The sequence below is a fragment of the Pteropus vampyrus genome, unplaced genomic scaffold (genome assembly GCF_000151845.1).
Source record: "Pteropus vampyrus isolate Shadow unplaced genomic scaffold, Pvam_2.0 Scaffold1394, whole genome shotgun sequence".
Taxonomy (NCBI): Eukaryota; Metazoa; Chordata; class Mammalia; order Chiroptera; family Pteropodidae; genus Pteropus; species Pteropus vampyrus.
In genome coordinates this window covers 1-27,740 of record NW_011890175.1, presented here as the reverse complement: position 1 = coordinate 27,740, position 27,740 = coordinate 1, and the positions used below count along the sequence as shown (strand labels likewise).

The 27,740-nt window shown below is 53.3% G+C and overlaps 1 protein-coding gene across 1 annotated transcript in view; it reads right to left on the bottom strand.

Moving 5' to 3' along the window:
• The window catches only part of COL6A3 (collagen type VI alpha 3 chain), a gene marked incomplete at its 3' end in the record, with an annotated part of 36,589 nt that extends 13,841 nt beyond the window's left edge, over nt 1-22,748 (bottom strand). The window contains exons 1-8 of the mRNA XM_023526612.1: nt 22,636-22,748; nt 20,614-21,231; nt 14,261-14,863; nt 9,577-10,167; nt 7,382-7,981; nt 5,601-6,173; nt 3,579-4,187; nt 989-1,594 (exon numbers count right to left, since the gene is read on the bottom strand). Of these exons, the coding sequence (XP_023382380.1) occupies nt 989-1,594; nt 3,579-4,187; nt 5,601-6,173; nt 7,382-7,981; nt 9,577-10,167; nt 14,261-14,863; nt 20,614-21,231; nt 22,636-22,723 (4,288 nt within the window). The remainder of the gene's footprint in view (nt 1-988; nt 1,595-3,578; nt 4,188-5,600; nt 6,174-7,381; nt 7,982-9,576; nt 10,168-14,260; nt 14,864-20,613; nt 21,232-22,635) is intronic.
• Between the last annotated feature and the right edge of the window lie 4,992 nt (nt 22,749-27,740).

The following is a 27,740-nucleotide window of genomic DNA, read 5'->3' as shown; positions in this document are numbered from 1 at the left end:
TCAACACAGCGAAAACCGGGCAAGTCACGGAATTGAACCGTTTGCACCGAGGAGGAGAGAAGCTGTCGCAGCACGCGCAGCCAGGCCTCGGGTTCTCCCGCAGCACACGGAAGGTCTCAGAGAACGTCAGCCTCAGAGGAAGCCACGCTGCAACCACAATGCACCAGGACAAAGTGAGGTCACGCTGTAACGATGTGCGGACACTGCCAGAAATACCCAGACACCCTGCATCCTGGCCGAGCTACAGCTTTAGCCGTAAGGTTTAGTACACACGCCGTGGTAGATTAGCTTATTTCATTTCTTGACAACAGTTGACCTAGGGTAAAAGTCCCATTTCCTTGAGCCTGGCCCGGAGTCACCCACCACGAGCTCAAATCCTACCGGAAGTTCTTTCTAATTAATACCCACCCGTACCAAGATACCCTGTGGGTCACCATCTCGTGCGTCCTCCCTTCATGTGACAAGCAATGGCCCCATCTGGTTCAATCCGAGGGACCCTTTGTTTTCATTTAACTCATCCTGAGTACCATGGATGGGTCTCTGAGCTTCTTATTTGTATGTATGTGTGTATGTATGTATGTATGTATGTATGTGTGTATGTATGTGTGTGTATGTATGTGTGTATGTGTGTATGTATGTGTGTATGTATGTATGTGTGTATGTGTATGTATGTGTGTATGTATGTATGTGCGTATGTGTGTATGTATGTGTGTGTATGTGTGTGTATGTGTGTGTATATGTGTATGCATATGTGCATGTGTATGTATGTGTGTATATGTGTATGTATGTGTGTATGTGTGTGTATGTGTGTATGTGTGTATGTGTGTGTATGTGTGTATGTGTGTGTGTATGTATATGTATGTGTGTATGTGTGTGTATGTGTGTGTATGTGTGTGTATATGTGTGTGTATATGCATGTATGTATGTATGTATTTTCTAAAATCCAAAACACTCAGAGAACAGTAGCAACAGCAAACGCTCGTCTCACCTGGGGGAGGTTGGCGTGTGCTGGCCAGGAGCCGCTGCACCTGCTCGGCGGTCAGGGTGGTGATGGGGGTGAGCAGCTTCTGCTCCAGACTGGGCAGCTCCCGGAATGTGCTCACCGAGAACACGTATTCAGGGCTCAGGGAGATCTTTCTCAGCTCCTCCTGGTCTGTGCTCCTCGAGATTGCAAACGGTGCCACGCCGGTCTGCTTGAGCTCTAAGGCCGCGTCGTCCACCTCGTCCGTAGATTTCCCGGACGAAATGAGGACCAGGAACTGTGGGACGCCCTCCTCGATCCGGCTCCCCAGCGGCCTCTTGAAGATGTTCCTCGACACGTACTCCAGGGCCTCCCCGACGTTGGCCTGCCTCCCCCCCTTGGGCCGCATCTGTCTCACCACGTTCTGCACCTCGTCCTTGCTGGTGTGGGCGTTCAGCAGGAATTCCACCTTGGGGTCCTCGCTGAACTGGATGACCGCCACGCGGGTCGTGTCGAAGCCCACGTCCAGGGAGTCTACCAGCTTCTCGATGAGGGCGCGGATGTACTGGAACTCGGGGCCAGCTCTCTGCGACCCGTCGATGAGAAAGACCACGTCCTTCTTGCCGCCAGCCCCTGCAAATCACACAATGTCACAGTTTCACCTTCGCTGGCACCCGACTCCTATATTAACAAACCACCTCCTGGTTCGTCACGATAGGCAAAGTATCCTAATTCTGACTGTTTCCATCAAAATACTAGTCCCAGGAGTGAGTGCTGGCATTTCAGTGGTTACGAGGCAGGGAGAAGAGGAAGAACCAGCAAGGACAAGGAAGGGTCACTCTGAAGGAGGCAGAGACTAGATATGCAAGAGTCACGTCCAGACAAAGCGGGGTCTGAACTGCGACAGATGCTGCTCGTAGGTCAGGCACGATGGCGCCTGAGAGCTGACAGTTGGTTTCGCCGGATGGAGGGGCCTGGGCGGAGCGCGTCGTGTGGGGCGAGGTGAGTGAAAGGCACAGCGGGCTGGTTCAGAGCGGAGCTGCAGAGAGTGGACGTGACTCTCTTTAATGGGGACTGGGGCATGCTAGGTGGGGAAGCAGGGCATGGAGGAAGAGTCCGAGAGAGAGAGGAAGCGGCGCATCTGTATCGTGAGGCATAGCGTCCTTCCTGTCCTTAGCGGAACTGATGTTGCCAGAGAGACAAGAATCGCAGATGGCGCCCTTGGGTAGGAGAGGAGCAGGTGCCCCGGGCAGCAGAGACGGTCGCCCCCGGCACAGGGTATGGACGCCGATGCTGGGAGACACCACGTCCTGCTTCCCAACGCTCTTTTCCAATTTACTGGCTTGTCCTCAGTGAGACAGGAAGCAGATCTCCCTCTCAGAGTCAGCTGGGGCGGCGGGGGGCAGGCCGGGGAGGAAGCCATCGTCTCAAAGGGTGGGAGCGCGGGTGGACTGGGAATCGCGTTGTCATGGAAACACGTTGTCATGGAAAGCCTGCGCTCAAGGTGAGCTCCAAAGTGCGTTCTTGGGAACACGCTCGAGACACGTCATGCAAAAGGACCCCCGCGGTCAAGTTTCGGGGCGCTGCGCTTCCTTGCTGTGTTGAGACGCACAGAGCACAGCGATTACTAAACTAAACCATCAAACATGTTGGGGGAGGAACAACCGCTTTCATCTGTTCGTCTGATTGTTTCCCAAATCTATTTGATGACGGTCTGTCCTGGACACCAGCGAGGACAAGCCGACGCCTTCGGTAGCACCATGTCAGTCACCCTCCCCTCCCCCCACCCGAAGGCACCGGGTCCTGCGTCCAACCTTCACGGCCTCCCTTCCTTTGCCCCACTCCATGCCACAGGCTGTGGGTGGAATTCTGTAGGATGAAGCCACAGGGAGCAAGACACGGCTGCCTGCTCATCACCGCCACCCTCCCCGCCCGGGGCCCGGGGAGGGCGAGCCCCTGGTGGGTAGTTTTGGGAGGAATGGCCATATCTCAGCCCCCTTCCTTCTCGGACACCAGGCCCCCACGGTTTTTTCAGCTTATCGCAGCCAAGCCTAGAAAGAGCGGACCAGGGATGAGGATGCAGAGTAAGACACGGCCACAGAGCCAGGTGGCCTTCCCGCTGGTTAGGACGCTGGCTTCTCAGCACCACGCAAAGCCGGAAGCGACCTTCCCACGTTGGTTCTGGCGACACCAGCACTTCAAAGACTACGCTCCCGCTGGACCCGGCGCCTGGGGTCAGGCTTTCTCCCTGATCACGGAAGGTTGCCGGCAGGACCTGCCCCGGGCAGCTTGGAACTTCACCGGTGGCGTCGGTTAGGTGGCCCGCCCTTCGGAGATCTCACAAAAGCCCTCCCGCAGAGTTAGGGGGTCTACACTCTAAGCCAAGCACATGCCCGTCTTCCAGACCAGTGAGGCAAATTGAACCCAGGCATCTCCCCAAGCCTCTGTCACATCTGGCCCCTGAAACCAAACACATGTGGCTCCTAATTCTTCACATAATTCTGCTTTTCACTCCATACGGCAGAGGAGACGAAACTGGGGAGACTTCACAGTCCACCATCCGGACGAGAAGCCCAGATGCTTCAAAGAACAAAGACCCGAGAAGCCCCCTCCTTACCTGGGCCCGGCAGAGGGTACACGACCTCCTGCAGCTTGCTCAGCTCTTCGCGGCTGAGCCGGATCACTCTCTGGGAGATGTCCTGTTGGATGTCCCCCAGCTGCCGGAACGTGGGGACAGCCACGGCGAAGTCCGGGATGAAGGAGATGGTCTGCATCTCCGTGACGTCAGCGCTCCCGATGCCGATGCCGAGGGCCACGGCCCCTTGCCTCTTCAGGGCCACCGAGGGGCCCCTCACGTCGTCCCCGGACCTGTCGGCCGTGAGGACAATCAGGAGCTGGGGGACGCCTTCTGCCAGCCTGCTTCCAGCGGAGCTAACCAGGATGTTCCTCAGGACGAAGTCCAGGGCGGCCCCGGTGTTGGGGGTCGGCCCACCCAGCAGGGTCAGTCCGCGTATGGCGCTGACCACATCCTGCTGGTCTATGTACGAATTCAGGTAGAACTCGGGCCTGGTCCGGTCACTGTACTGCACCACGGCCACACGGACCCGGTCTGGGCCCACGTCCAGGCTCTCCACCAGCCTCTGCACGAACTCTTTCAACAGAGGGAAGCTGGTCCTGACACCGTCAGAGCCATCGAGGAGGAACACCACGTCCTTGTCACCTGAAACTGGGAGGAAGACAGCCCGGATGACACACGGGACGTGAGACGGGCAATTTCCTACCCATACGGCGGGCTGAATAACCGCCCCACAAAGATGACTAATTCAGAACCTCCAGAACTTGACTTTGGGGGTGTCCTTATAGGAGGGAGACAAGGGGATCAGAGCTAGGGGGAGAAGGTACGAGGATGGAAGTAGAGATCAGGAGAGAGAGAAGATACAGCGGAGCGGGCTGGGGGTCCACGGATGGGGGTCCACGACCGGGACCACAGGCCGAGAGGTGGAGGACCCGCTGGAAGCTGCGGGAGAGACGCAGGCCCGCCGACACCCGGTTTTGGATTTCAGACCTCCAGACGGTAAGATAATGAATTCCTTTGTCAGTGACACCAAATGACACTAAAATGTCCATTTCAAAGTAGTGTATATTTGCGAAGGATTCGGACAACTGGGTGGGTCCCCAGTCGGGCATTGTGCTTCGTCAACAACGCGAGACACCCGTTCTCGCATCAGGTGGCTTTTGCGTAAGCCCCTCGATGCGTGGTGACTTGTTACGCGGCCATAGGAAGCAGATACACGGACACAGGCAACTAGACCTTCCGTTTTAGAACTGTTCAGCGCGTGAGCAGCATTGTTAGCATTCAAGGGTGAACACGAGAAAAGACGGTGGGGGGTAGAGGGACACGGAAGGCGGAGCCTGCATCGCTGCTAGCGTTTTGCAGGTGGGGGCCTCTGATGATTGGCTGTGAGTCCCAGCGGATCAGCGGGAAAAAATGTAACTCAGATGTCTGGGTTACTGTCTCCCACCGGCAGGGTACTGGCTCAGTGTAGAAACTCTGGATTCTCAGTTTTCGATTATACATGAAACTGATGACTCTTTTCACTGCTTTTTTTATCGGCAAAGGGAAAGTGGTTAAACACAAAGCCACAGCCACGCAGACGAGCAGTTAGGCATTTACGGTGGGACTGTGTCTGCTTCTCGTCACGCTGTAGATTCTTCACGGACGTAGTGAAGGGTACACAGCGACACCCACTTAAAATACGACGCCAGGGGGACTACGGAGATAAGGCTGTTTTAGCTACAATGGAACCATGTCATGTGGCTTTTATTATGCAGGTAGTAAAACCCGTGTTTCTTAAAAGGGTGTTTAAGCACTATTATGTCTGTCTTTATAACGTGTCTTATTGTGCAATATTTTAACGTCCTTACAAAGAATCGCCCTGATTCTCCTGCTTGGCCCTAGAGAGCCGTGAGAAAGTCAAAATAGGGAAAGAAAACTCGCATCTCATTGGTCCTATTATCCATCTTCCCTGGAAACCCAAGGAGGGCTCAGCCTAAGGACCTGGACCAGCAGCCCCCCGTCCACTCACGCACCGGAGAACCGGACTGCGGAATTCCCGCCACCAGAATTTTTATGCCATACCTGGTGTCGGCGCCCCATTTTGCACCATTTTTAAGAGATTCACGATCTGAGGTTGAAGCTCTCCGATCTTGGGAAGCGACTCCGCAGCCAGGATGAAGGCGGGGGACAGCACAATGAGCTCTAACTCGGCAGGGTCTGCGTTCTTGGCCTGTAACACGAAAGGCACCACGGAACTCTGCTTCAGGTTGAGTGCGGGCCCTTCCACGTGATCAGACGACCTTCCCGCCACCAGCAGCACCAGGAACTGAGGCACCCCGTCCTCGATCCGGCTCCCGGCAGACTTCGCAAAAATGTGTCTCTGTGCGTAGTCCAGCGCATAGCCCAGGTTGAGAGGTTTGCCGGTTTTGATCTTCATTCTCTTCACGAGGTTCAGGATTTCGGGTTTGTTCTGGTGCTCATCAAAACGGGACTCCACCCTGACATCGTCACTGTACTGAGCCACCGCGATCTGGGTCCCGTCCGGCTTCACATTAAGCTCATCGATAACCTTGTAGAGAAAGTCGCGGACGGCGGGGAACTGGCCCACGAGATTGGCGGAGCCGTCAAAGAGGAACAGAATGTCTCGCTTGGTTTCTACAAAGAAAGGAGGTTGGGACACAGTGAGGGACAAGAACACGACAGTCACCAAGCTGACTCCCACCCAGCACCGCGAGCATTTGGTAATGGAGCTCGGGCGACTCGTCTGACGATCACTGCGCCAGCAAGGGAAGACACTAGGTGTCACTAAAATGTCCATTTCAAGGCAGCGCCTATTTGCAAAGCACTAGGACAACTAGATGGGTCCCCAGTCTGGCACTGTGCTTTGTCAACAACGCGAGACACCCGTTCTTACATCAGGTGGCAATCGGTCTAGGAGAACAGACAGTGTTTTCAAGTTGTTATAAAGTATTGAACGTGTGGTCTTTTCACTTAAAGATTGACCTGTCTCTAGTGACAAAGGCCGGAATGGGTTAATCAACCAAAGATAACTGAATCGACACGTATCCGCTCTAACCGGATGACCTTTTCATCAAGTCGAGGCTACGGGTTAGGAACCCCAAACAGTGCCCGTTGTCACCGTGTGGGTCAGGCTTTCTGGCAGTGCTTTAATTTGCTCTATTCAGACAATAGAAAAAGCAGGACAGCCCGCAAGGGGCCGGAACATGTCACATGAACATCATTGTCAGTTCAAACACTCCTTAGAATGAATCTGATCAGGTTTCCGCCGTCTCGGTCTTGCCGCCCATCTGTGTGATGATTATGTCTCTAACCAGCACACTGGTTTGCGGTGATAAATCGGCGCGGACCTCTTTTGGAACCCATTTCACCATCACATGAAGGTACGACCTTCGTTGGGTTTATAACAAATCATTTCCTCAATACAGCAGATTCTGAATGTAAAAAAATTATATCGCATAAAGAACATAACTGTGATTTTTAAAAGGTCCCAATGCACTCGTGTATGAAAGGGGACCCGTCCTGCTCTCGCTCCCTGGATCTGCACTCCAGAGCCTTCACGGGCATTGGGGGTGTTGGTGGGGGGGGCTTCTGAATAAAGGGTGGGATAGGATGCAAGGAATGTAAGCTGGATTCTCTAGACCTGCCTTCATTGACGGGCGCCCTTTAGACAGAGACTGTAAACTTGCCGGTATGGCGTAACAGGCCCCCGCTCCAAACCCTTCACCAGAGGGAGCCGCTCGCTCATCTGTCTGCCGTTCACCATGCTCTGGAGTCGCGATGGAGCCGCCTGCCGCCAGGGCGGGCGGGGAGGAGAGGGAGCCGGCGCGAGCGGGGAGCTTTACCTGGCTGAGCGAGGGACACCTCCTCCACACCGCCACTAACATATGTGGTCAGGGGCTGAATCAGCTGCTGAGGCAAAGCTGGCAGGGAGCTGAAATCGTCCATGAGATACACCAGGCTCGGGTTAAAAGCGATCTGCTCAAGCTCGGCCCTATTCGCCTGGTTCGCACCTACGCAGAAGGTGAGGACACCCTCGCGGGCTAGCGCGTTGGCGGCTTGCAAATAGGAGTCGTCGGACTGGCCGGCCGTGAGCAGGAGCAGGAGCTGCGGGACGTGCTCCCGGATCCGGCTGCCGCCGGCCTCGGTGAAGTGGTTGGCGTGGACATAGCGCAGGGCCGAGCCAGTGTTCCGGCCTGACCCCCCCTTGGGCTGCAGCTGTCTCAGGTGCGCAAGCAAATCTGACTTTGTCTGGTATGTGTCTAGGGAGAACTCCGTGACGGGAGTGTCGCTAAATTGTACTAAACCGACACGGATGCCGTCGCTTCCCACATCGAGGCTGTTAACTACATTCGTGACAAAGTCCCGCACGTAGGGGAAATTAGTCTTTCCGACGTTGAACGATCCATCCAAAAGGAAGATGAGATCCCTTTTGTTTACGTGAACTGCAGTGAAGCACAGGAAACACAGTGAGACACACACACCCGCGGCGGGCTCCGCCACGCGTGCCCGCGACACGCGCACGCACACGCACGCCGACACGCAGAGCACAGAGGGCGCCAGCGCGGCAAAGCACGTCCGTCTCGCAAAATATGGCAGCGGCTGCATATTTTCCTCCGGCGGTGGCTGGTGTCTGTGGGCGCGTGGACAGCCAAGCTCACGGAACCAGGTCGGCTCGCGGAGACACAGCGCCAAAGCCAGAACACGCGTGACCCACACAAAGTGATCGGGACCCCGGGAGCGGAACGTCCTTTCCAGGACGTGAGCGCTGCGAGGGGGCCGTGCCCTCCGCGCGTGAGGCCGGGTCCTCAGGGGTCCACCTCGGCCCTTACAGAGAGATCGCCACCGACGGGCGGGGGACAAGTATTGGCCCAAGTTAACTCGAGAACATCGCTCCCTGCAGGGCTGAAATGAATGGATAAAACCAGGCTGTTCTCATCTCAAGGTGCTCCTAGGGCCTCCCCTTTGTCATTCTGCACCGTACCCTTCTCCTAATGGGGTGTCACAGTATCGCCAGGCGGTAATGCAACGAGGTGCCCGTGGGAATTCCTCCAGAGGGGATCACAAAAGCACGGAGACACGTTAAAAGGCAGAATCTATGCCTATGCTGGGCTCAGGTTACACGTGCGAAGAATCAAAAGTATAATTCTCACGCTAGAGGGTTTTCCCGAACACACTGAGCTCATGCCTTCCGAAAAAATTATTTCCCATGTCTTTCCTGGTGTCCCAGTAAAATTTAAACCTAACAGCTACTAAATGAGAGACACAGAGAGACGGAGACACGGACAGGGACATGGACAGGGCCACAGAGCCCAGGGAAAGCAGGCGTTTGAGCAGCACAGCCATGTACTAGCCTCCCAGTGCTAAACTTCGTGAGGCACAAAGCTTTATTCCACGATGCTCATCTTCATTAAGGATGACGAACTGTACTAATTCAATTCACAAGGCTCATAGACTGTTGGAACGTTTTTAAAAATGACTTTCCACAGGTAGCCACAGTAAATGCGGGCTTGGAGAAACACTGGGGCTTTGTCTTCGCGCCCAGCCATGCCCTGTGTCTTCCCGTGAAGACAGAGAGGGCAGAGCGCTGACGTGGACGCTGGCCCCGTTCAGGCCGCTTAGACGTGGGCTGTCAGCTCAGGAGAGCAAGAGCCAAGCTATGGTGGGGGGAGGGGAAGGCCGGACGGGCATCGCCAGTGGAAACAGGGCACCGGGGCCTGATGAGGGATGAGGACTGAGAAGTGACCTCCTTGGCTAGAAGCTTCAAAGGCAGGCGGCCCCTGATCCTCTGCTCTAAGCCCTGCAGCTCTTTGGTTTGCCACGTTTGAAGCCGCAGCCGCACGCTTCTTCCATGACATCCACAGACATGCCATTGTTTCCTAGGGCACCTACGGTCATGCCATTCCCAGCTCAGGGCGCACGGGAACCTGGAATAAATCTCGTCTGCTGCCCTCACTCCTATCTACTCGCTTTTGATCCTCAGAGCCTCTACCTGGAGAACCCCCCGCCATGTGTCCGACGCTCTCCCCCCGCCCCATACCTTCAGTGATTCCAGACAGGGTCTTGAGCGGCGCCAGCAAACTGGGCAGCAGACCCTGCAGAGGGGCAGCCCGGAACTCAGCGGGGGAGGGGGTGAAGACCAGGGAGGTGTCGAAGGCCATCTCCTCCAGCTCCGCCTGGTCGGCGTCCTTGTTCCCAACGGCGAAGCACAAGATGTTGTTCTTCTTCAGCTCCTGGGCGGGCTGGCTGACTGCGTCTAGGGACTTACCGCCTGTAATCAGCACCAGGAGCTTGGGGACGCCCTCGGCGGCCCGGTAGCCGGCCCCGCTAGTGAACAGGTTGTTGCGAGCAAAGTCCAGAGCAGCGCCCGTGAGCAGGGCCGGGCCCTCCAGGAGCCTCATCCTCCGCACGGCGGCCACGACGTCCCTCTTGGTGGAGTGGGTGTTGAAATAAAACTCGGGCTTCACACTGTCCGCGTACTGAGCCACGGACACCTGGATGAGGTCCTGCCCGATTTCCAGCCTCTGGATGACTTTGGCGATGAAGTCGCGGATGGCATTGAAGTTGGCCGGTCCCAGTGCAGATGAGCCATCCACCAGGAAAGCTATGTCCCTCTTGTTGACTTCGATGACTGTAGGTAGCAATGTTATAAGGTGAGTAGAACAGTCTTAGCGATCATTCAGCTATGACTCTACACAACCTGCTCCACTCAGAGAGCGTTCCCGCCCGCTCCGGCTAAGGAGGAGCCAGTGGGAGCCCCGGGGAGCTTGTCACCGCACGCACGCACGCATGCACACATGCGTACACACACATGCACAATGCACACATGCACGCACACATGCACACGCACACACACATGCACACATGCACACACGCATGCACGCACGCACGCACACAAGTTACAGCCGTGTCCTCCCCTGCGGGATGGCAGATCAGGCTCCCCGCCCACCCCCCACCCACTCAGGACTTTTTACAAAATCGAGGCACAAAAACAAATTTAGTCTTGGTCGCCACCTGTTTATCATGTTGTCACTAAAAAAGTGGGATGCTCTTTTTTGCCATAAATCTATCGCTTGGGGGTGGAGGCCAGAATGAAGCCGTTGCTCAGATAATTAAAGAAGCAACCCGAATCTGGTCAGGGGGCCTCTGCGTCGCAACCTCGATGCCACGAACACTTGTTGTCAAGTGTAAAAGCTGAAAGAACATAAACCTCCTTCAGCTTCTCTTCCTCGTGCCTTGATATTTCAGGCAGAGGGGAAAAAAAACACCAATTGCTGGGTGTCATGAAACTTACACAAAGAAAATCAATGTCAAAACCAGCACGCGGCACAGAAGTATTTTCCATAAGAGCACTGTGCCGTGAAGGTTGTAAGCGGCACGGCAAGACCGTGACAACTCAGAGAGAAACCGCAAAGTGAAAACCCTCGAAGAGACCTCTGCCTGGAAGTGACAGCAAGGCGCCCCCGTCACCCCGTGTGGTCAGGCAGGCGGCATGTCACGCTTCGATTCACATGATGTCTGACCACGTTTCTCTATAAAAGAAACATGCAAATGCACACACGGACACGAAGCGTCCGGGGACCGTCTGGGGGGAACCGTGGCTTGGGCGTCAGGCTGCGCTGTAAGCAATGAATTTCGAGTCCTCGACTCTTGTGGAGACCTGCAGGGCCCTGGGGTCCTCCCTGCGCTTCGTGCCCCACACCCCGTCTCCTCCCTCTCCCTGCCCTCCGCTCCGTGCCCAGGTAAAAGACACGTGCGTGTGGCTACACGTGTGCTCCTGACACGCACACGAGGACAGGAGCGAGCCGGGCACGCACTGCCTCGCACCACACCCTTTCTGGTCCGTGGACGTGGACACGGCCACCATGAACGAGACCCCTGTGTTCAGCGAGAGGCATGTGACGTATGTGACAGGGGAACAGAGAGACAGATCGGCGTCCGCCGCTGGGCGCCCCGTCTGCGGGAGCGGAGACCTCTCCTCCCGGCCGTGGGATGGCGAAGGAGCCGGCTCCTCCTCCACACGGCTCTGCTGGGGCCGAGTTTGCGGTGCCCTTGCTGGGGGTGAACCTGAGGTCCCGCTAACCTGTCGGCTCCAGCCCTCACCTCCCCGCTGACTGACACCAGCACAGCCCCCAAGACGCCGCTTCCCTGCGGCCCCTGCGGCCGAGGGCTGGGCGACGGCCCTCGCTGTCCACGTCCTGTTTGCCAGCCAATCCTCTGCCCTCCACCCCCCATGCGGCCTTCCTCTCCACCCTGCCCTTGGGTGACGTCTAGGTCACTTCTCGGAGACTCGGGGGCCCCGCCTGCTAATAGATCATGCCCTCTGTGCCTGCAGCACCTGCTGCTAAGGCCACACGTGGCCTTGTTGGCTCCGCTCAGTCACCTCCCCTGCCCCTGCCTGGCCGCTTCCCGCCAGCTCCCTCATGCTGCACCCTCTTCGGCCACACCGAGGCCCCAAAACTGCTCCCCTCACTCCCAGGCGGCCCCTTGCCAACGTCACTTCCCTGTCCCCGTGGCCCCTCTTCAGGGCCTCGCCTCCCTCAGACCCTGCGGACAAAGCCTCCATCCTGCCCTCCGCGCGTCACCAGGCAGCTGGAATCTCCCGAGGAAAATCACGGACCCGGGAGCCTGTGCGCGGTGCCGGAAGCCCAGACGGCGGACGCCGCCCCGGCGAGCTCGGCCCCCTTCTCCACGACTCTGCCCTCTGCTCTCTGCTCAAGGCTCTCGCCACCGTGCCCACACTGGGACCTCACCGGGGAGAGGCCCTAGCCCCCAGCACACACATCGCAACCGCCCGGCGTCGGCCCTGTGTGCTCGCCTCCCTCCTCCCCACCCCGGGGCCCCTGATGGCCGCCACGCGGACATGGCCTGGGTCTTTGTCCTACTCAGCTTCTCAGCAGTTCGGGGTCCAGAGGACCCCTCCCTCCCTTGAGACACCCTGTCCTCGCTGGCTTCGGACACTCCACTCCCTTGTGTCTCTCCCACCACCGTCTGCTCCTAACGGGCTCTTTCCCAGGGTCGCCCAGCTATACGAGCACACTTCCTGCAGCCGGGCCGAGGCCTGGCTTTCCCCACGTGCCTGGGAATGTCAGCCGGGCCTGTGCCCACCTAACGCGACGTGCCCGCATCAACAGGGTGATGCTCACACCCTAACTAGTTGCCTCTCCAGTCTTCCCTGTGCCCAGTGAGCTCCAGCCCTGCTGCCCCCCGACAGTCCTGGGAGGGGCCGCCCCCTGGACACTGTTCCCTCTGCTGTCTGTCCACTCGTTGTCTTTCTGTCCTGTGGCCGCTCAGACTGGCCTTCCCTGGCCACCCCCATCCTTTCCATGACAGCCCCCTTAGAGTCCTCATCTAACTGACCACACTGCGGACTGTTCTGTCTGGTTTGGACTTGCACTTTGTCATCCATCTATCCCCGTGATGCTGTGATGGGCTGGTGTCCATGCTGGTGCCCAGCAGTGCTGTGTCTGAGGTTTGGCACGCCGTCTGGCACATACCAGATAGCCAAGAACATTTGCTGAGTATTTACAAACCAATCACAAAGACTGAAGATGATGTTTGTAACTGAGGGGTGAACACTCTAGTGAGCGAGGGAAAGCCGAAATGGGGGCCATGTGCTGCCCACAAACAAAAAAGAATCTGAAACTTCTGGAACAGAACTGTATCTTCACCTCGTGTAAAGGCCCCGGAGCCCAGCGAGGTTGTGCAGCGTGCCCAGGCTCACACAGCTGCTTGACGCTGACCCCGGAGCCAAGGCCAGCTCTCCCGCAGCGTTCACTAAGCCCGAGGAAATTGCTCGTTTTTTTCCCGAAAGTGTGCAAGCCCAGAGAAAACTCAGCAGGTTGCATTCCAATCAGAGGGATGTCTGGGAACATCAGGAGGATCGTCAGCATGGAACTGGGCGTCGATTTGGACTTACCCCGCCCAGCAACACGCCGGACGCCGTTGCTAATAAGATCCCTGACGGACAGAGGGGACCACGGGCTGATGTACCTTGGTACAACTGGGTCTGCCTAATTTTTAACTCCCGCAGGGCCCAGCGCAACCTACTTAAGTTTTGAAATACGCCTCCCACGGTCGTTACATGTATGTATATCTGTTGTACGACTGGATTAGTTTTATGGGTTTTTTTTTAATGATTTCGATTGGGCTGTTTGCCAAGGGCCCTCATTTGAGTGTGTGTCAGAATCTCTTCACTCAAAAGAACGACCTGTAAACTTGACGGCGCAGAGAAAAACGTTTTCCTGAACGGTGCGCAGAGCGAGGGCTCGGTCGTGGCTCACCTCTCAGAGCTCGGCACGCGGAGAGCTGTGGGGAGACAGCCCTCACGCATCTCTGACTCTTGGAGGTCAGTGCCATCATCCTGGAGGAAGTTCCTCAGAATCGTAATGAGCCCGAGACCCGTTTTTAGGATGACCGCATCGTAAGTAGACAATACGATGATGTTCGGCATCTCCGCGTTACAGGCTTGTGGAGTGAGCCTTGAAAGCGCTCCTTCGTGACAGCTCGGGGGCTTGCCCCTCACTAGTAGACTTTTGCTTCTTTAGAAACGCCAACCGTCCCCACTGTCCCATCCAAGAGCTAGCTCGCCCCCAGAGGACTCGACTGTGGTACTTACAGGTTCTCCTGGAGCGAGTCATTCTGTAAGGTGCCCGCCTCACCCCTACACACACCAACGCACAAACACCCCGCTCCCACACAGATGGCGAGAAGGGCATACGTACCTTGTGTGACAATGGTTGGCGGTTGCAAGACAATGTGCCTTTGGGCCACACCAACAACGTATGACAGTAATTGTTCCTGGATGTCCCCAAAGCTACGGAATTCCGGGACAGTAAACACCAAGTTGTCATTGGTGGCTATGTACTGAAGCTCCGCCCTGGGGGCAGCCTGGGCTCCAAGGCAGAAAGAGAACACACTAGCCTGCTTGAGCGCCACCACCCCGTCGTGGATCTCGTCACTAGAAGGCCCGGCACTTATGAGGACCAGCACCTGGGGGACCCCTTCTTCCACTCGGCTGCCTCCTGCCCGGGTGAAGTGATTCTCCACCACGAAGTCAAGGGCAAGGCCAACATTGGCCAGCTCCCCACCAATGAACCCGAGGGCTTTGATCGCATCCAGAACCTGAGCCTTGGTGGAGTAGGTGTCCAAGGAGAACATGGTTCTGGGCTCATCGCTATACTGGACCACCCCCACTCGGATCTGCTGAGTTCCAACCGAGAGTCTCTCAAGGAGATTTACAAGGAAGTCGCGAATGACTGTGAAATTGACACTTCCGGTGCTGTCTGATCCGTCAATAAGGAAAATAATGTCAGCAGAGTCTTGTGCTTTAAAAGAAAGAAATGCAAAAAAATGTGAAAGCATTAGAACAAGTGACCACATGCATCGTTCAGTGTTCCGACATGTTTCTTTGGAAACCGATAAGAAACACGAAATACGGACAAACAAAACACATGTTGATTAAGGAATGTGAAACCCTCTTTGAGTTCTGCATTCTGAATGGATAAGAGGCAACTTCTTAGAAACGATGGCGTAACATAGGGACATTTATGTCAAATTTTTATTTGCGCCATCTTCGTAGAGATCGTGTTCACTTTTCTGGGTGCATAATCTAGAAACGTCTACTAAATTTAGAGGGAAATGCACTTGATGTACATTTACCATCCCCGCAGGAGAAAATTAAGGAGTACACTGACAAAGATCCAAAGGCGATCTCTAATTTTTGGACATTTCTTTTGTCATCTTCAAGTGGTTATAAAATTTTTTCTTGTCCAAATCCAAGCTACAAAACAGAATCTCAGATTCCGGGTTTGTCGACTCAGCGTTTCACTGTTAAACACTTGATTCCTTGATCAACTGCTGTGTCTTCTTTTTTCCCTTAAAAACCAAAATGGCTGCCTACGTGCAGCTCTGTGAATTTGAAAGGGAGAACTCACACTACTCTTCGGGTTTTAATTTTAAAGATGCTCTGATAAAGTTTCGGGTTGGCATTCTTTTTCTCGTGACGTTCAGGTGCTTGACACTCAAACGCGGGTCTGGGCTTAGGCTAGATGTTTTGCTGATGCGTTTTTTTCTATTGCCTCTATATTCAGTCACGTAATGCAGAGCAGTGTTAATCAGAGTGATGTGGAACAAGTCATGACATAATTATCCAACCTTATTTTTATGACATTCCGAACCGGTTGCCTGGCGGGGCTGTGAGCATCTAATAAACCCTCAATCAGAACCAGCTTTCGGGTTGTACCGATGGACGTAAAAATGGCCGACCGAGACCTCTCTTTTCCCTGCACAGTGGCGAACAGGAAACTTCCACCCCGTTGCTGAGAACTGGGGTTTCACAGAGGCACTGAGCAAAGAACAGCGATCGCTAAATCTACAAACCTGAGCAGAGTATTTATTTCGAAGTCTCAGCTAGAATGTTTAAATGAGACTGATTTAAACTACAGAAAAGTAAAATCATCCTGGTACATTTTTTTAACGACTTCAGTGTGTGCTAATATAGGTAGAGATGTTAAGGGAGCATATGCGATTTTTATATTCTGAGATTTTTAGGAAGCTATATTTGGGGTATAATTATAATATTCTGATCTTTCCTCATGACAGTGAATCTTTTGTATGTAAAATAATTTTTCTTTGTGCCAGCAAAATTGCTTTGATTTTCACTATGGAAACAGGATATAAGCCTGGTCTTATAAAATCGAAGAATTTCGCTACCGTGAAATTATGTCCCCGCCCCAGCTCTCTCGTCGCGTGGGCCGAGCCGGGGGTTGCTAGAACCAGAGCTGGTCTTTCTACCCTTACGCACGCAGACTCCGCGACTTATTCGCAGATGCGTTCTTCGCATAGAGAAAGATAATAACTTGGATATAGCTTTTAAGATCTCATAAGATATCACCTGGGAAATATAAGGCCTAATGAGGATCTTTTTCCACTAGAGTAATTAGGACCCTGTGGTCTTAATAGTTGTCACATGAAAGACTTAAATAGGACCGGGCCTTGGCTAAGGATTGTTGAGTGTTTGCCACTCTTTAGCCAAAACTTGAGATTGATGAAGGGCCTGTGGGACGGTGTGGTCCCAGCAGTGACCTGCACAGCAGGCTATAGAAATGGCTCACGTCACCACGTGACTAGAGGCTCTGCAGACCACACCGCATGTCGATCCCTCGACATTTCCCAGGCCTGAACCAATGACCTCGAGGGACAAAGGATGATTTTCCACATGCGAATCAGCACAGCAAGACAGTGAAGAGAAATGTGAACGATGACCCCAAGGTCAATCATAGAAACTATCGCAGGATGACATGTCCTTTGTTAACTTATTACTTAGTTTTCAGTTGCAATTTACATTCGCTTAAATAAGATAAATAAGCCCTAAGGGAGAACCCTGAACGTTTCTCTTCTAAAAGGCCAAATGGCTGCAGGTCATAGAAAAATGTTGGATAATTTGTCATCACTGAAAAAACAACACTGTCCCCTTAGGCACACCATGACGGGACACACGAAGGCATGCTGTGCGTGTTATCCGGGGGAGCCGAAGCCTCGAGAAGACCCAAGAGCCTCCAGTCCTTGCACGCGGCAAGGCACACCAGTGATCGATAATGACCGTAAGTGTCATCACATCTATCTAAGATTAAAACTATGAACTCATCTGGTTTTCTGCTTTTATGGCTCGTGTACCTATTGCACATCCTCTGTGGCGTTAAGTTTCGTGACGTCCATGGGAAAATCACAGGCTCCCCCTACACCTTAGGGTGTTGGGCGTGAAGCCCTCCTCAGCTCATGGGCTGCTTCTTTCTTTAAGATAAGTCAAAAAGATCACATTTATAGCTCCTACGCAAATACAAAATTGTTGCTCGGTTTCACGGGTTCTCGAAATCTTTGTGTTTTACAGAGAAGAGAATGTTCACATTGGAAGCCTCGCTGCACGTAGATTGCCTGGAGCTTTCATGTTAGTTTAAAACTTTCGTATCTTTTGATTTCTATTTATAAAGGGGATTTTTAAAAAACACACAGCTTTCAGAGATTGATTGATTAGAGTTCATTTAGAACAATAGCAATCATTAATAACTTACACATATAAACATACCTATGGGGAAGAGTTACCTGGTGGACAGGCAATGGGAATAAATTGCCCTACCTCCTCAGGCACCACTATGATGCCTTCCTGACTACCTTCCCCAAACCCGATGAGCAGAGGATGATTATTACGGCTTTATTTTTTCCTGTGGCACATGCAGTGGGGCGTGATAGGAATTGCAGAGTGAAGTTAATTGGAAAAGACGACATAAACGGATTAATAGTCCACCCTGGTGCTGCTAGTGGCTCAGACACTAGAAGACAGAGATGCTTTCTTGGTGTAAAAACAAAGGTTTTATCGTCTGTGAGGAAACATACCGTGATCGTGGCTCATTTAGCATTTATACGGCAATCTAATCGGCTGCTTGCTGATTTACATGATGGCAAACTCATCCCCCCTTTTTGCTGAGTTGGACGAATCGTCCATAATGGAAAGGTGTCTGTCTCTCTACTGGTCCCCTTCACCGTTTCTGACCCGGGGCGGTTATTATCCCTCTACTCAGGAGTGTGATGTCAGCGACGTGCCGATACTGAGGATGCTGTGGAGGGCGGAGCAGGTCCCTCCAGATCCCCGTCGTCATTCCCTGCACCCTGGGGTGTCCTCTCAAGCTGTGCTCAAGGGCTCTACCTTTCGTTTCTCGCGACCTGGCCGGGTCGCCACCGATGTCGTAACACAGAGGCGAAGCCTGTCGTCTGAAGCCGGGGACGCTCTTTAGGGTTAAAGTAAATAACCCAGACTGCCGCCCCCTCCTCCCTGGCAGAAGGGGACCCGTGGGTGGGCACATGGCGCCGGCGCCCCATCGAAGCTGAAACCGTGGGGAAGTAGCCGCTGGGGAAGCCGTTTCATCGACGACCTCGTGGAACACCCTGGCTGGTGTGTCCTGAACCCTCCTCTTAACTAAGCCCCTTCCTCCTGACGCCTGGTCGTCTCGCTCCTCACCCCGTGCTTTCTGGGCCTCTTATGGAAAGCTGACGTCCAGTGCTCCTTCCCTCCCGCCCCTCCGTTATTCCGATCACGGTCCAGAACACTCCACCTTCCTCTAGACTCTGCCCTCTGGCCTCCCTCCCGCAGGCTGCAGGGCGTGCCCTTGCCGCCCTGTGATCACCCCTCGGCACATGCACGTGGGACGTGCCTCCTTAGGCCCGCCTGCCATGCGCTCTGTTGTCATTCAAAGAACGATCCACTTCCTCGCTGTAGCTGAATACACCGAGGGGCTCTCCGGCCGTTCTAAAGGCTCGCAGCTACGCTGCGCTCTGCCTGCGAACACACCGCACACCCCGTGGTCCTCCCCAGGGACTTAGTGCCTGCACGGCCCGGCCCTTTGGGTCCCCAGCTTCCTCATCCCCACGGTCCTCTCTCTATTGTGTCCTCAGCCACTGGGGGCCACTCTGTGAGCGTCACTTGGAACCCACAGTCTGCCCTCCAACGTCTCCCTCCGCACTCACTGGCAGCGTCCTCGTGTCACACACATGGCTGCTTCTAGGGCTCCCCCTGTCACCCCTGGCGTCGCATCCCCTGGCTCATCCGAAGCCTCCCAGACCGTCGAGGCTGTCTCCCGCTTCCCCGCCCAGCCAGGACCAGGGCGGCCTCTGTCAGGACGTCACTTGTCACCATTGTGGATCTCCTTCCCAAGAAGCGCTTGCCCCGTCATTCTCTCTTTGAGCTTCAGACCTGGGACCGCTACTCTCCCAAGGAAGCCTGAGACATCGGCAGGACGTCAGGGCGTCGCACGGACGTGGAAGGCCCCGCTGGAGTCTCTGCCAACGACCAGACGCCACTGGGGGTTAGCAGCTGCTTCCTGAACACGTCATGAGCCTTCTTCGCAGCCCTGCAGCAGCTGTCCCAAAACAACTCGAGTTCTTCCACACTGCCGAACGCCACTGCCTCTTCCTCTGTCACCTCATCGATACCAAGTCACCCTGAACACTCTCAACTTCCCCGTCCGTCTCAGAATCCTGGAAACGCAGCCCCTTCTTCCCCTCCCCCTCCGTCTCGGAGGTCACGTGTCTGTCCCTCCCAGAGCTCGTCTCTCCTCGGAGGTCCTTGATGCCACCTTAACTCCCCGCCCGTTCTCCTAAATTCTGTTCTCGATCGTCCACCGGCTACGAGGACTAGTTTCTGGACAAAGGGGACCCCTCCACCTTGCCATCCCTGATGAGTAAGCCCAGCCACGGGCCGTGGTCAGAGCTCCGTGATGAAACATGGCTGACGTGTTACTGGTCCAGTTCCTTGCCTGCTGGTCCTTGAGACACTCAGCACGGGAGAGAGAGTAATGGGTTTGGCTGGTTAAATAACTTGCCGGGCAATTCGCCCCACACACGGTACCACGCAGCAACACGCCGGTGTCGTGTGCACGCGTGACCGATACCTCCAGAGCAGCCCCGACGAGGGCCGTCTGAACAGGAGAGCGTCTGTGGGCACAGCCAGGCCGCAGCACGGAGACCCGAGACCAGGCCCAGAACCTAAGACAGAACCTCTTTCGCTAAGTCGAGTCTAAGGTTTCTTACGATTCTAACCTGTCGAGTGTCTGAAATAAATTCCACAGAGCGAAGAGACGGGCTCTCTGTGCTTTCCCGCTGGACGCAGGTGGGCGCCCCCTCCTCCCTCCGCTCACGGACCTTCAGACGTGGGGTTTCCTTAAAGGAAGCGGGCCTTCCGTGCTGATGACCGCGCAGCATCTTTGCTAGAAGCCGCGCTGGGGCTCCCTTTCCTAAGGATTGTGGGAGAACCTCTTGTGGGACTGTTATGTCGGCCTGTGGCTTTTCGAGTTAAAATCCGTTTGGAAAACCGTCCTCTCGGGGGTAGCTGAACGCTCCGTTTTAGGAGACTGTGGAGAACAGGCAAACCTTTGTTTTTAGACCTGCGAAGGGTCATCTCCTCCCTGACCCCCGCCCCCACTCCCGCGCCATTTAGCCTGAGCGGCGCCTCAATGCCAGCGGTTGCCAAGCTCATCTCCAACGACCAGCAAGGCGGGCAGCAGCTCGGCGACGTTGCCGTTACCTGTGACGTCTTTAGGGGCCTCTGTGTCTCCAGCCCTTCCCAGAGCCACGGACAAATGCACAAAGGACACTAAGTTTCCCACTACGTCATGAAGGGAGGTAAAATTCTCTAGGTGGAACACATGCATATCGAACGGTTCGCTTGCTATTTCTTTTAACGCTGCTTCATCTGCATCCTCGACGCCAACGGCAAACACGTTGACGTCAGCAGACTTGAGCTGCGCCGAGGGCAGAGCCAGGCCGTCGTCCGCGCGTCCGTCGGTTATCACTACCAGAACCTGCGGGACTCCGTCGCCGGCCCGGCTCCCGGCAGCCCGAGTGAGGTGGCCGTGCATTACGGATTCTAATCCTTTTCCAGTCTGATTGCTTCCCCCAGTGTAAGACATGTTGGAAATGTGAGAGAGTACTTCTTGCTTAGTGTGGTACGTGCTTAACAGGAACTCGGTATGTGGGTTGCCGTTGAACTGGACCAGAGCAAAACGGAAATCGTTTTCTCCCACAGCTAAAGCCTCTACAACATCACACAGAAACTCCCGGACCAGCTGGAAACGCTCCTCGCCAGTGCTCCAAGAGGGGTCCACTAGAAATGTGATGTCGGCAGCGGTACCGTTTTTAACATCTTTAAAAAAAGACATTGGTTTAGATGTTTCTCCTGCCCGAGCAAAGGCTCCCTAAACTCATTCCGTGTATGCTATGCTGTTCCTACAAGCTCGCACCTCACTTGCAACACGGGCAGGCGGGCGGACTTACCTGTGAAGCAGGAACCTGGGCACAGGGACGCCACGGCTGCCGGTGTCCTGCCGTTGGCCCAAGGCCCGTGTGCAATCATGGCCTGCACACAGCTACGGGGCAGCACACTCCCTGGGGTGTCTTTTAACTGAAGCTCGGTTGTCTGTGGCACTTTGAGCCCCAAAACCCACCTGATCGGACCGGAAGGATAGCTTACCACGGACGATCAACCGTCATTTTATAAATTCTTCGGTGTGGGGTCTGAAATTGGGCCTTGATGAGAAGGAATAGTGAAGACTACTACTGTTTCACATTAGCTAACCTCCAGTACTTTGGGCAAACTCGAGAAAAAGAAATGTGATTTAAAAAAAAAAAAAGTCTGCCTTGAGCAAAGACTTGGTAATAACTGTAGAGAAAGGCAAAGTCTCATTTTTCTCAGACCCTTTAGCAGAAGACAGGTACCCTACATACTTTCCAGGGCCAGAAAAGCCTTCACAGCTGTTGGATGTCATTTATCTTTTTCAAAAATGAATTCTGTTCTCCTCAAAAGAGGGAGCGGGAGGCTCAGGGTGCCCTTCCACACGGGGGGCCAGGTGGGCTGTCCACAGTAGGCTCCTCGCCCTGCTGTGTTCGGTTGCCCCCACCCCCCACTGAGGGGGCGCTCACCTCCCCGCTACCCAAGAACCCACGGGCCTGGCGGGAGGCCCCTGTCAGAGGCCCGGCTCCTGCAGCACAGCAGCGGGAAGCCCTAGTCGGCCCTTCCACGCCCACAAGGCGTGAAGCATTTCTCCGTTTTCCAAAACTCTGCAAACCAATGCTTCACAGGGTTCACCGGGACCGATTTTTCAGAATGAGAAACTCATTTTTAAAAGATCGGATGATTCTAGATGAAAAACGTTTCCGTGTCCGGAATTACGGGGAGGGGATGCTCCTTGTGGTTTGTTTTCAAGGAAGATGATGTTTACACTCAGGAGTGTCTTCACCGGATTTCGTGTGCTCAGAGGCCAGCGCAGGAACGTGGCCGAGCTGCCACGCAGACCTCCTGCTCACACCCAGTGTAGACACGAACCGCTGCTACCCAGCCCCGAGACATCAAACCCACGTTCTAGCAAAAGTAAGCCATCTCTCCCTGGACAACGAGCCCCTGAGGAGGTCTGTAAACTGGATGAACCGTCTGTCATAAAGGGCCGAGCTCCGTCCTAAAAGCATCTCTAAGCTCCACGGCCAGCTCGTGATGGCTCAGACCTGGACCCTACTCCTTTCAACGACGTGACGAGATGTTCCCGGCTCTTACCTGCTTGCTGTTGGGCGTGCGTTAAAGAAAAGCCTGAGAGAAAGAGGCAAAAGATGGCCACTAAGGGCAAATGGCGGTGTTTCCTCATCGTGAACGTGTCCAAGCCCCCAGTGCGAACCTGCAAGAGAAAACGGAATTGGGGAGAATGACTGGCGTGCGACTGTCAGATTCCTAACTGGCGACCAAGCCTTATTCACCCATCTACGAGCGATCGTTTTGACCGGACGTACAAACGAGGGATCTTTGAATCTCGTGATTGCATTCGTGTGGCCACAGCTAAAAACGGTGCAAATAAACCTTTTATTCCTTTCGCACCGAGGCAGACAGCAACAGCGTCTCACTAAACACACGGCAGAATGGAGGCGAGGCAGGAAGACAGGCAGGCGGAGGCACCGAAGTGGCAGGCTCGTGACACCCATCCTACCTCTGGACGTCGCGTTTAAAGGAATCGCACGGGAAAGCTTGGGAGCACAGACTCTGCCCAAATCACGACCCTTTCGAATCTTCCTCTTGTTTTCTATCAGAATTTCGTACTTTTCTTCCGACGAAAACCTGCCGTGTGCCAACCTCCAGCCTCAGACTGGAACCGGCCCAGAGCTATTGGACCGGCAAGCCCGCCCTGCTGCACGGTTCCCAGGCCCACGGACCAGCTGGTGGCTGCGAGCGTGACTTTCCATCCACCGAGCCCGTGTGCAGGTGGGCTCAGGAGCCTGTGTCTACAGACTTTTTCCTGCAAGCGAAGAGCACCGGCTCCCCACCCCGAACTGGGAAGCGCCCCCCACCCACACCAAATCCTCACGTCAGCCTCTTCACCTTCCAGCCCCCAATGCAAGGCGACGACGGCCTGCGAGCCTGGGCTCCTCACTATGCACCCCCAGAGCGCTGGCCCAGGCCTTCTCTGCCCAAGCTCTGTCCCCCGTGCCAAGTCAGCACCCCTCTTCTCCTCCCCTTGGTCCGACGTTCTGGTTCCCCCTGATTTTTCCTGGGTCACGGGTATGCGACCTGGGCAGTCCCATAAGACCCTACGCTCAGCAGGACCGCATGCTTAGTCTGATGCTGTCTGGAAACTCTGAACACCATTTGGACAAGGGCCCTTCCTTTCCAGTTTTCACTGGGCCCACAAATTTCGGAGCTGCTCCTGGGTACAGCTGTGCGTGTGTGTCAGTGACCCTTCTCACTCCTACCCAGGCTGGTCGGTTCCCTGGTCAGGGGCTTGAGGAATGGCTCTGAGAGGATGGACCTTGCGACACAAATGGGCTCCGATGTTATCAAACCACTGGTTTTGATGTCATGTTGTCGAAAGCTGTTGAGCACCTACTATGTGCCGGGCACTGCTTTCCATCATTTCCGCATCGTCTTCCCGGGTAGCTGCTAAGCCCCACGCTCAGAAACAAGGGGTCTGGGCTCAGAGAGCAATCGGCCCGGGCCACATATCTATTACGGGACATCTCGCCACGCCAATGGCACCCACCACCCTGAAGGTTTATGAGAGCAGAGGATAAGAAGGAAAACATTTTTTTAATATTCCATGATGACTTGTCGGTCAAGTTCAATAGCCTGATTTTGGAGCTTTTTAGGACTCAGTAAGGAGCCGTGATGGTGCTGGGGTGCCTGTCACGGTGCTTGGGGTCAGAGAAACCTTGCTCCTGCGTCCACCACACCCCATCTTGAGAGGTCACCTAGCTGCTCTACGTCCCAGCTCCCTCACCTCTCACGTGGGAGCAAGGACGGTGACGCCTCCCGTGAGGGCCTGCAGCAGGCTGCCTGTTAACGCCCAGCACAGAATGGATAGTAAGTGACTTCTAACCACCCCTCTCTTCCAAGGTCAGTGTTGCCAGCATTTCCCAAAACGTATTCCGTGGAACACTCATCCTATGAAATGTTCTAGGGGAAAAAAGGAGGGGGTTCCGTGAGCCGCCGAGTCTGGGAGCCCCGAACAGCAAGCACACTTCTGGATCAGTTCCGAGTACGTCGACTCGGAACGGGGAGAATCCCGTCCGCTTTCTCTAACCCGGAACGTCCCGGACGCGATGCATCACACCATCTGCCGTAACGGCCGTTCACATCCAGTGGAAGGAGGTCACAGGAGCAGTGGCTCCCCCAACCCCTGTCTGATCTTGCCGGGTCCGGGCTGCTCTCCAGCACCAGCTAACGGCATCTCCACCCGCCCAGGTCAGGGGGCCGTGGGTGTCTGCTCCCTCGGGTGCCTTCAACGACAAGTGGGAGCCTCCTAGCGACCAGGTGAGAGGGTTGGAGTGTGCAGATGACCAACGAGGCTCTGGGGAGGCGCCAGATCCCATCCCGTCACGAACTCCCGGAGCGCAAGTTCATCTAATTGGTTGTTTTTGCTCGTGCTTAGTTTCAGGAAATACTATTTGATATTGGAAAGTATATAGCATAGACTACAGTTAAGTGGAAAATCCCATTTGGTTTAAGAAACTTAAACACGTTTAATCTAGAGAGATTGGGTTACCATAATAATTTATATTTCATTGTTAGTGTTCGAAGCTTAAAAAGAAGGCCTTGCAAATTACAACACAAAAAGGTATTCGCCGTCAGTGCAAATGAAAATCAAAAACATCTCTCTTGGTTTTCAAGTATGTGTCATATTTTCAAATGCAGATTTTTCCAGCCAATAATCCTGAGTCCAAATGCTTCTGAATTTCCCTTATTCTCGGGAACGGTTTGACTCTTTCTTGAGAGAGGCAAGGGGAAATGAGAGCGAATCGGATGTGTGAAATGGCTTCTGAAATGTCTGACTGGAATGCTGACCAGGCTCCATGAAACCTGGAAGGAGCGAGGATAAAAATACACCAACAAATTGGATAACCTAGAAGAAGTGGATGTAAGTGGAAATATACATCCTACCAAGACTGAACCATAAAGAAATAAAAAATCTGAATAGACCTAGAATTAGTTAGAAGATGACTTTAGTCATCAGAAATCTCCCAACAAGGAAAAATTTAGGACCAGTTCTTCACTGGAGAATTTTCCAAACGCTCAAAGAAAAATTAACACTCATCCTTCTCAAACTCTTCCAAGAAAATTACAGAAGTGAGAACACTGTCGAACTCATCCCATGAGGCCAGCATTATTACCCCAATCCCAAAATCAAAGGGACTACAAGAAAAAAAAGCACAGACCAAGATCCCTGATGAACATTGATGCAAAAATTCTCAACAGAACACTAGCAAGTTAAACTCAGTAACGCATCGTAAAGATTATACATGACCAAGCAAGCATCGTTCCTGGAAAGCAAAGATGGTTCAACGTACCATAATCAATGTAATGTGCCATATGGACAGAATGAAGGGGAAAAAACATATGAGCATCTCGATCGATGAAGAAATACCACATTACAAAATTCAACACCCTCTCGGGATTAAAAAAAAAAAAAAAACACTTAACAAACTAGGAATAGAAGGACATTATCCAAACATAATAAAGTCCTTATTTAGAAAGACCACAGCTAGCATCATACTCAATGGTGAAAAAAATGAAGGCTTTCCCTCTAAGATCGGGAATAAAGCACGTATGCCTCCTCTGACCACATCTGTTCAACGTATTGTTAGAAGTCCCAACCGACACAGTTAGGCAAGAAATATAAATGGCATCTAAATGAGAGAAAGGAGGAGTTAAACGGCCTCTTTGAAGATGACATGATCTCAGATGTAGAAAACTCTAAAGAGCACACAAATCTCAAAAAAACGACTGTTAGAACTCATCGACAAATTCAGCCAAGTTTCAGGGTACAAAGTCAACAGACAAAAATCAGTTGCGTTTCCATACACTAACAGCAAACAATCTGAAAAGGAAATTAAGAAAACCATCTCATTTACAAGGGCATGAAAAACGAGAAAACACTTAGGACTCATACGCTGAGAACTACTAAACGCTGCTGAAGAAAACATAAAAAGACACAAATAAATGGAAAGGCATCCCACGCACATGGGTTGGAAGACTTAATATCGGTCGAATGTCCATACTCTCCAAAGTAATTTACCGATTCAATGAAATCCTTATCAAAATCCCAATGTCATCTTTTGTAGAAACATAAAGAAGAATCCTAAACTTCATGTGGAATTTTAGAGGGCCCAGAAGAGCCGTAGCAACTTTGAGAAATAAAAATAAAGCTAGAGGCCTCACATCTCAAAACATGTTAAAAAGCTACCGTAGTCAAAACAGTATGGGTCCGGAGCAAAGGCAGACATAGAGACCAGCAGAGGAAAACAGAGATCCCAGAAATAAATCCTCACGTATAGGGTCAAAAGACCTTCTGTAAGGGAGCCACGGCTACACGTGGAGAAAGGGAGTGGTCTCTTCACCAAATAATGCTGGGGAAAATGTGTCTCCACATGCAAAAGAATGCGGTTAGACCCTTCCCTTACATCATTTACAAAAACTAAGTCAAAATGGATTCCAGATTTATGGCAAGACCTGAAAATATGAAACTCCTAAAAGAAAATACGAGAGGAAATATTCATAACATTACATTTGGCGGTGATTTCTCAGACATGACACCAACTGCACGGGCAACAAAAGCAAGAATAAACCGATAAGACGACCTCAGATTTGAACCTTCAGTGTGGTGAGGGAAACCATCCACAGAGTGGACCCCCTGCCCTCTCCGCTGAGGGCGACCTTCCAAGCCGTAGCCCCAACACTGCCCCATTCCCTCTCAAGCCCATGCTCTACCCTGGGACTCTTCCAGACCTTTCCATTCACCCATACCTTCCTGCCACATACTCTGCCAGATCTATTCCTGAATTTGGCTTCTGAAAAAAATAACAATATAAAAAAAGCACATGCGATGTCTGTGATTTGCACGTATGTTCCCAGTTCATTGAGGGTATAGGCTTTAGAACAATGCGAAGGGCATTGTGCACGTGCTAGTCTTAATTCTTTGTGTTTAAATCACACGTTGGAATTGTTATTAGCAACAAGCATCCTACTCAGAAAGCATCTTATGGGAAAATTGTCTGTCCACATTGTTTAAATTTTACTGGATCCTTTCCAGAAATATAGCCTGTCCTTTCCAAAACAACCTATAATATTACAATCGGCCATATTTTTAATATGGAATCCACAGATTTCAAAGGACCTGA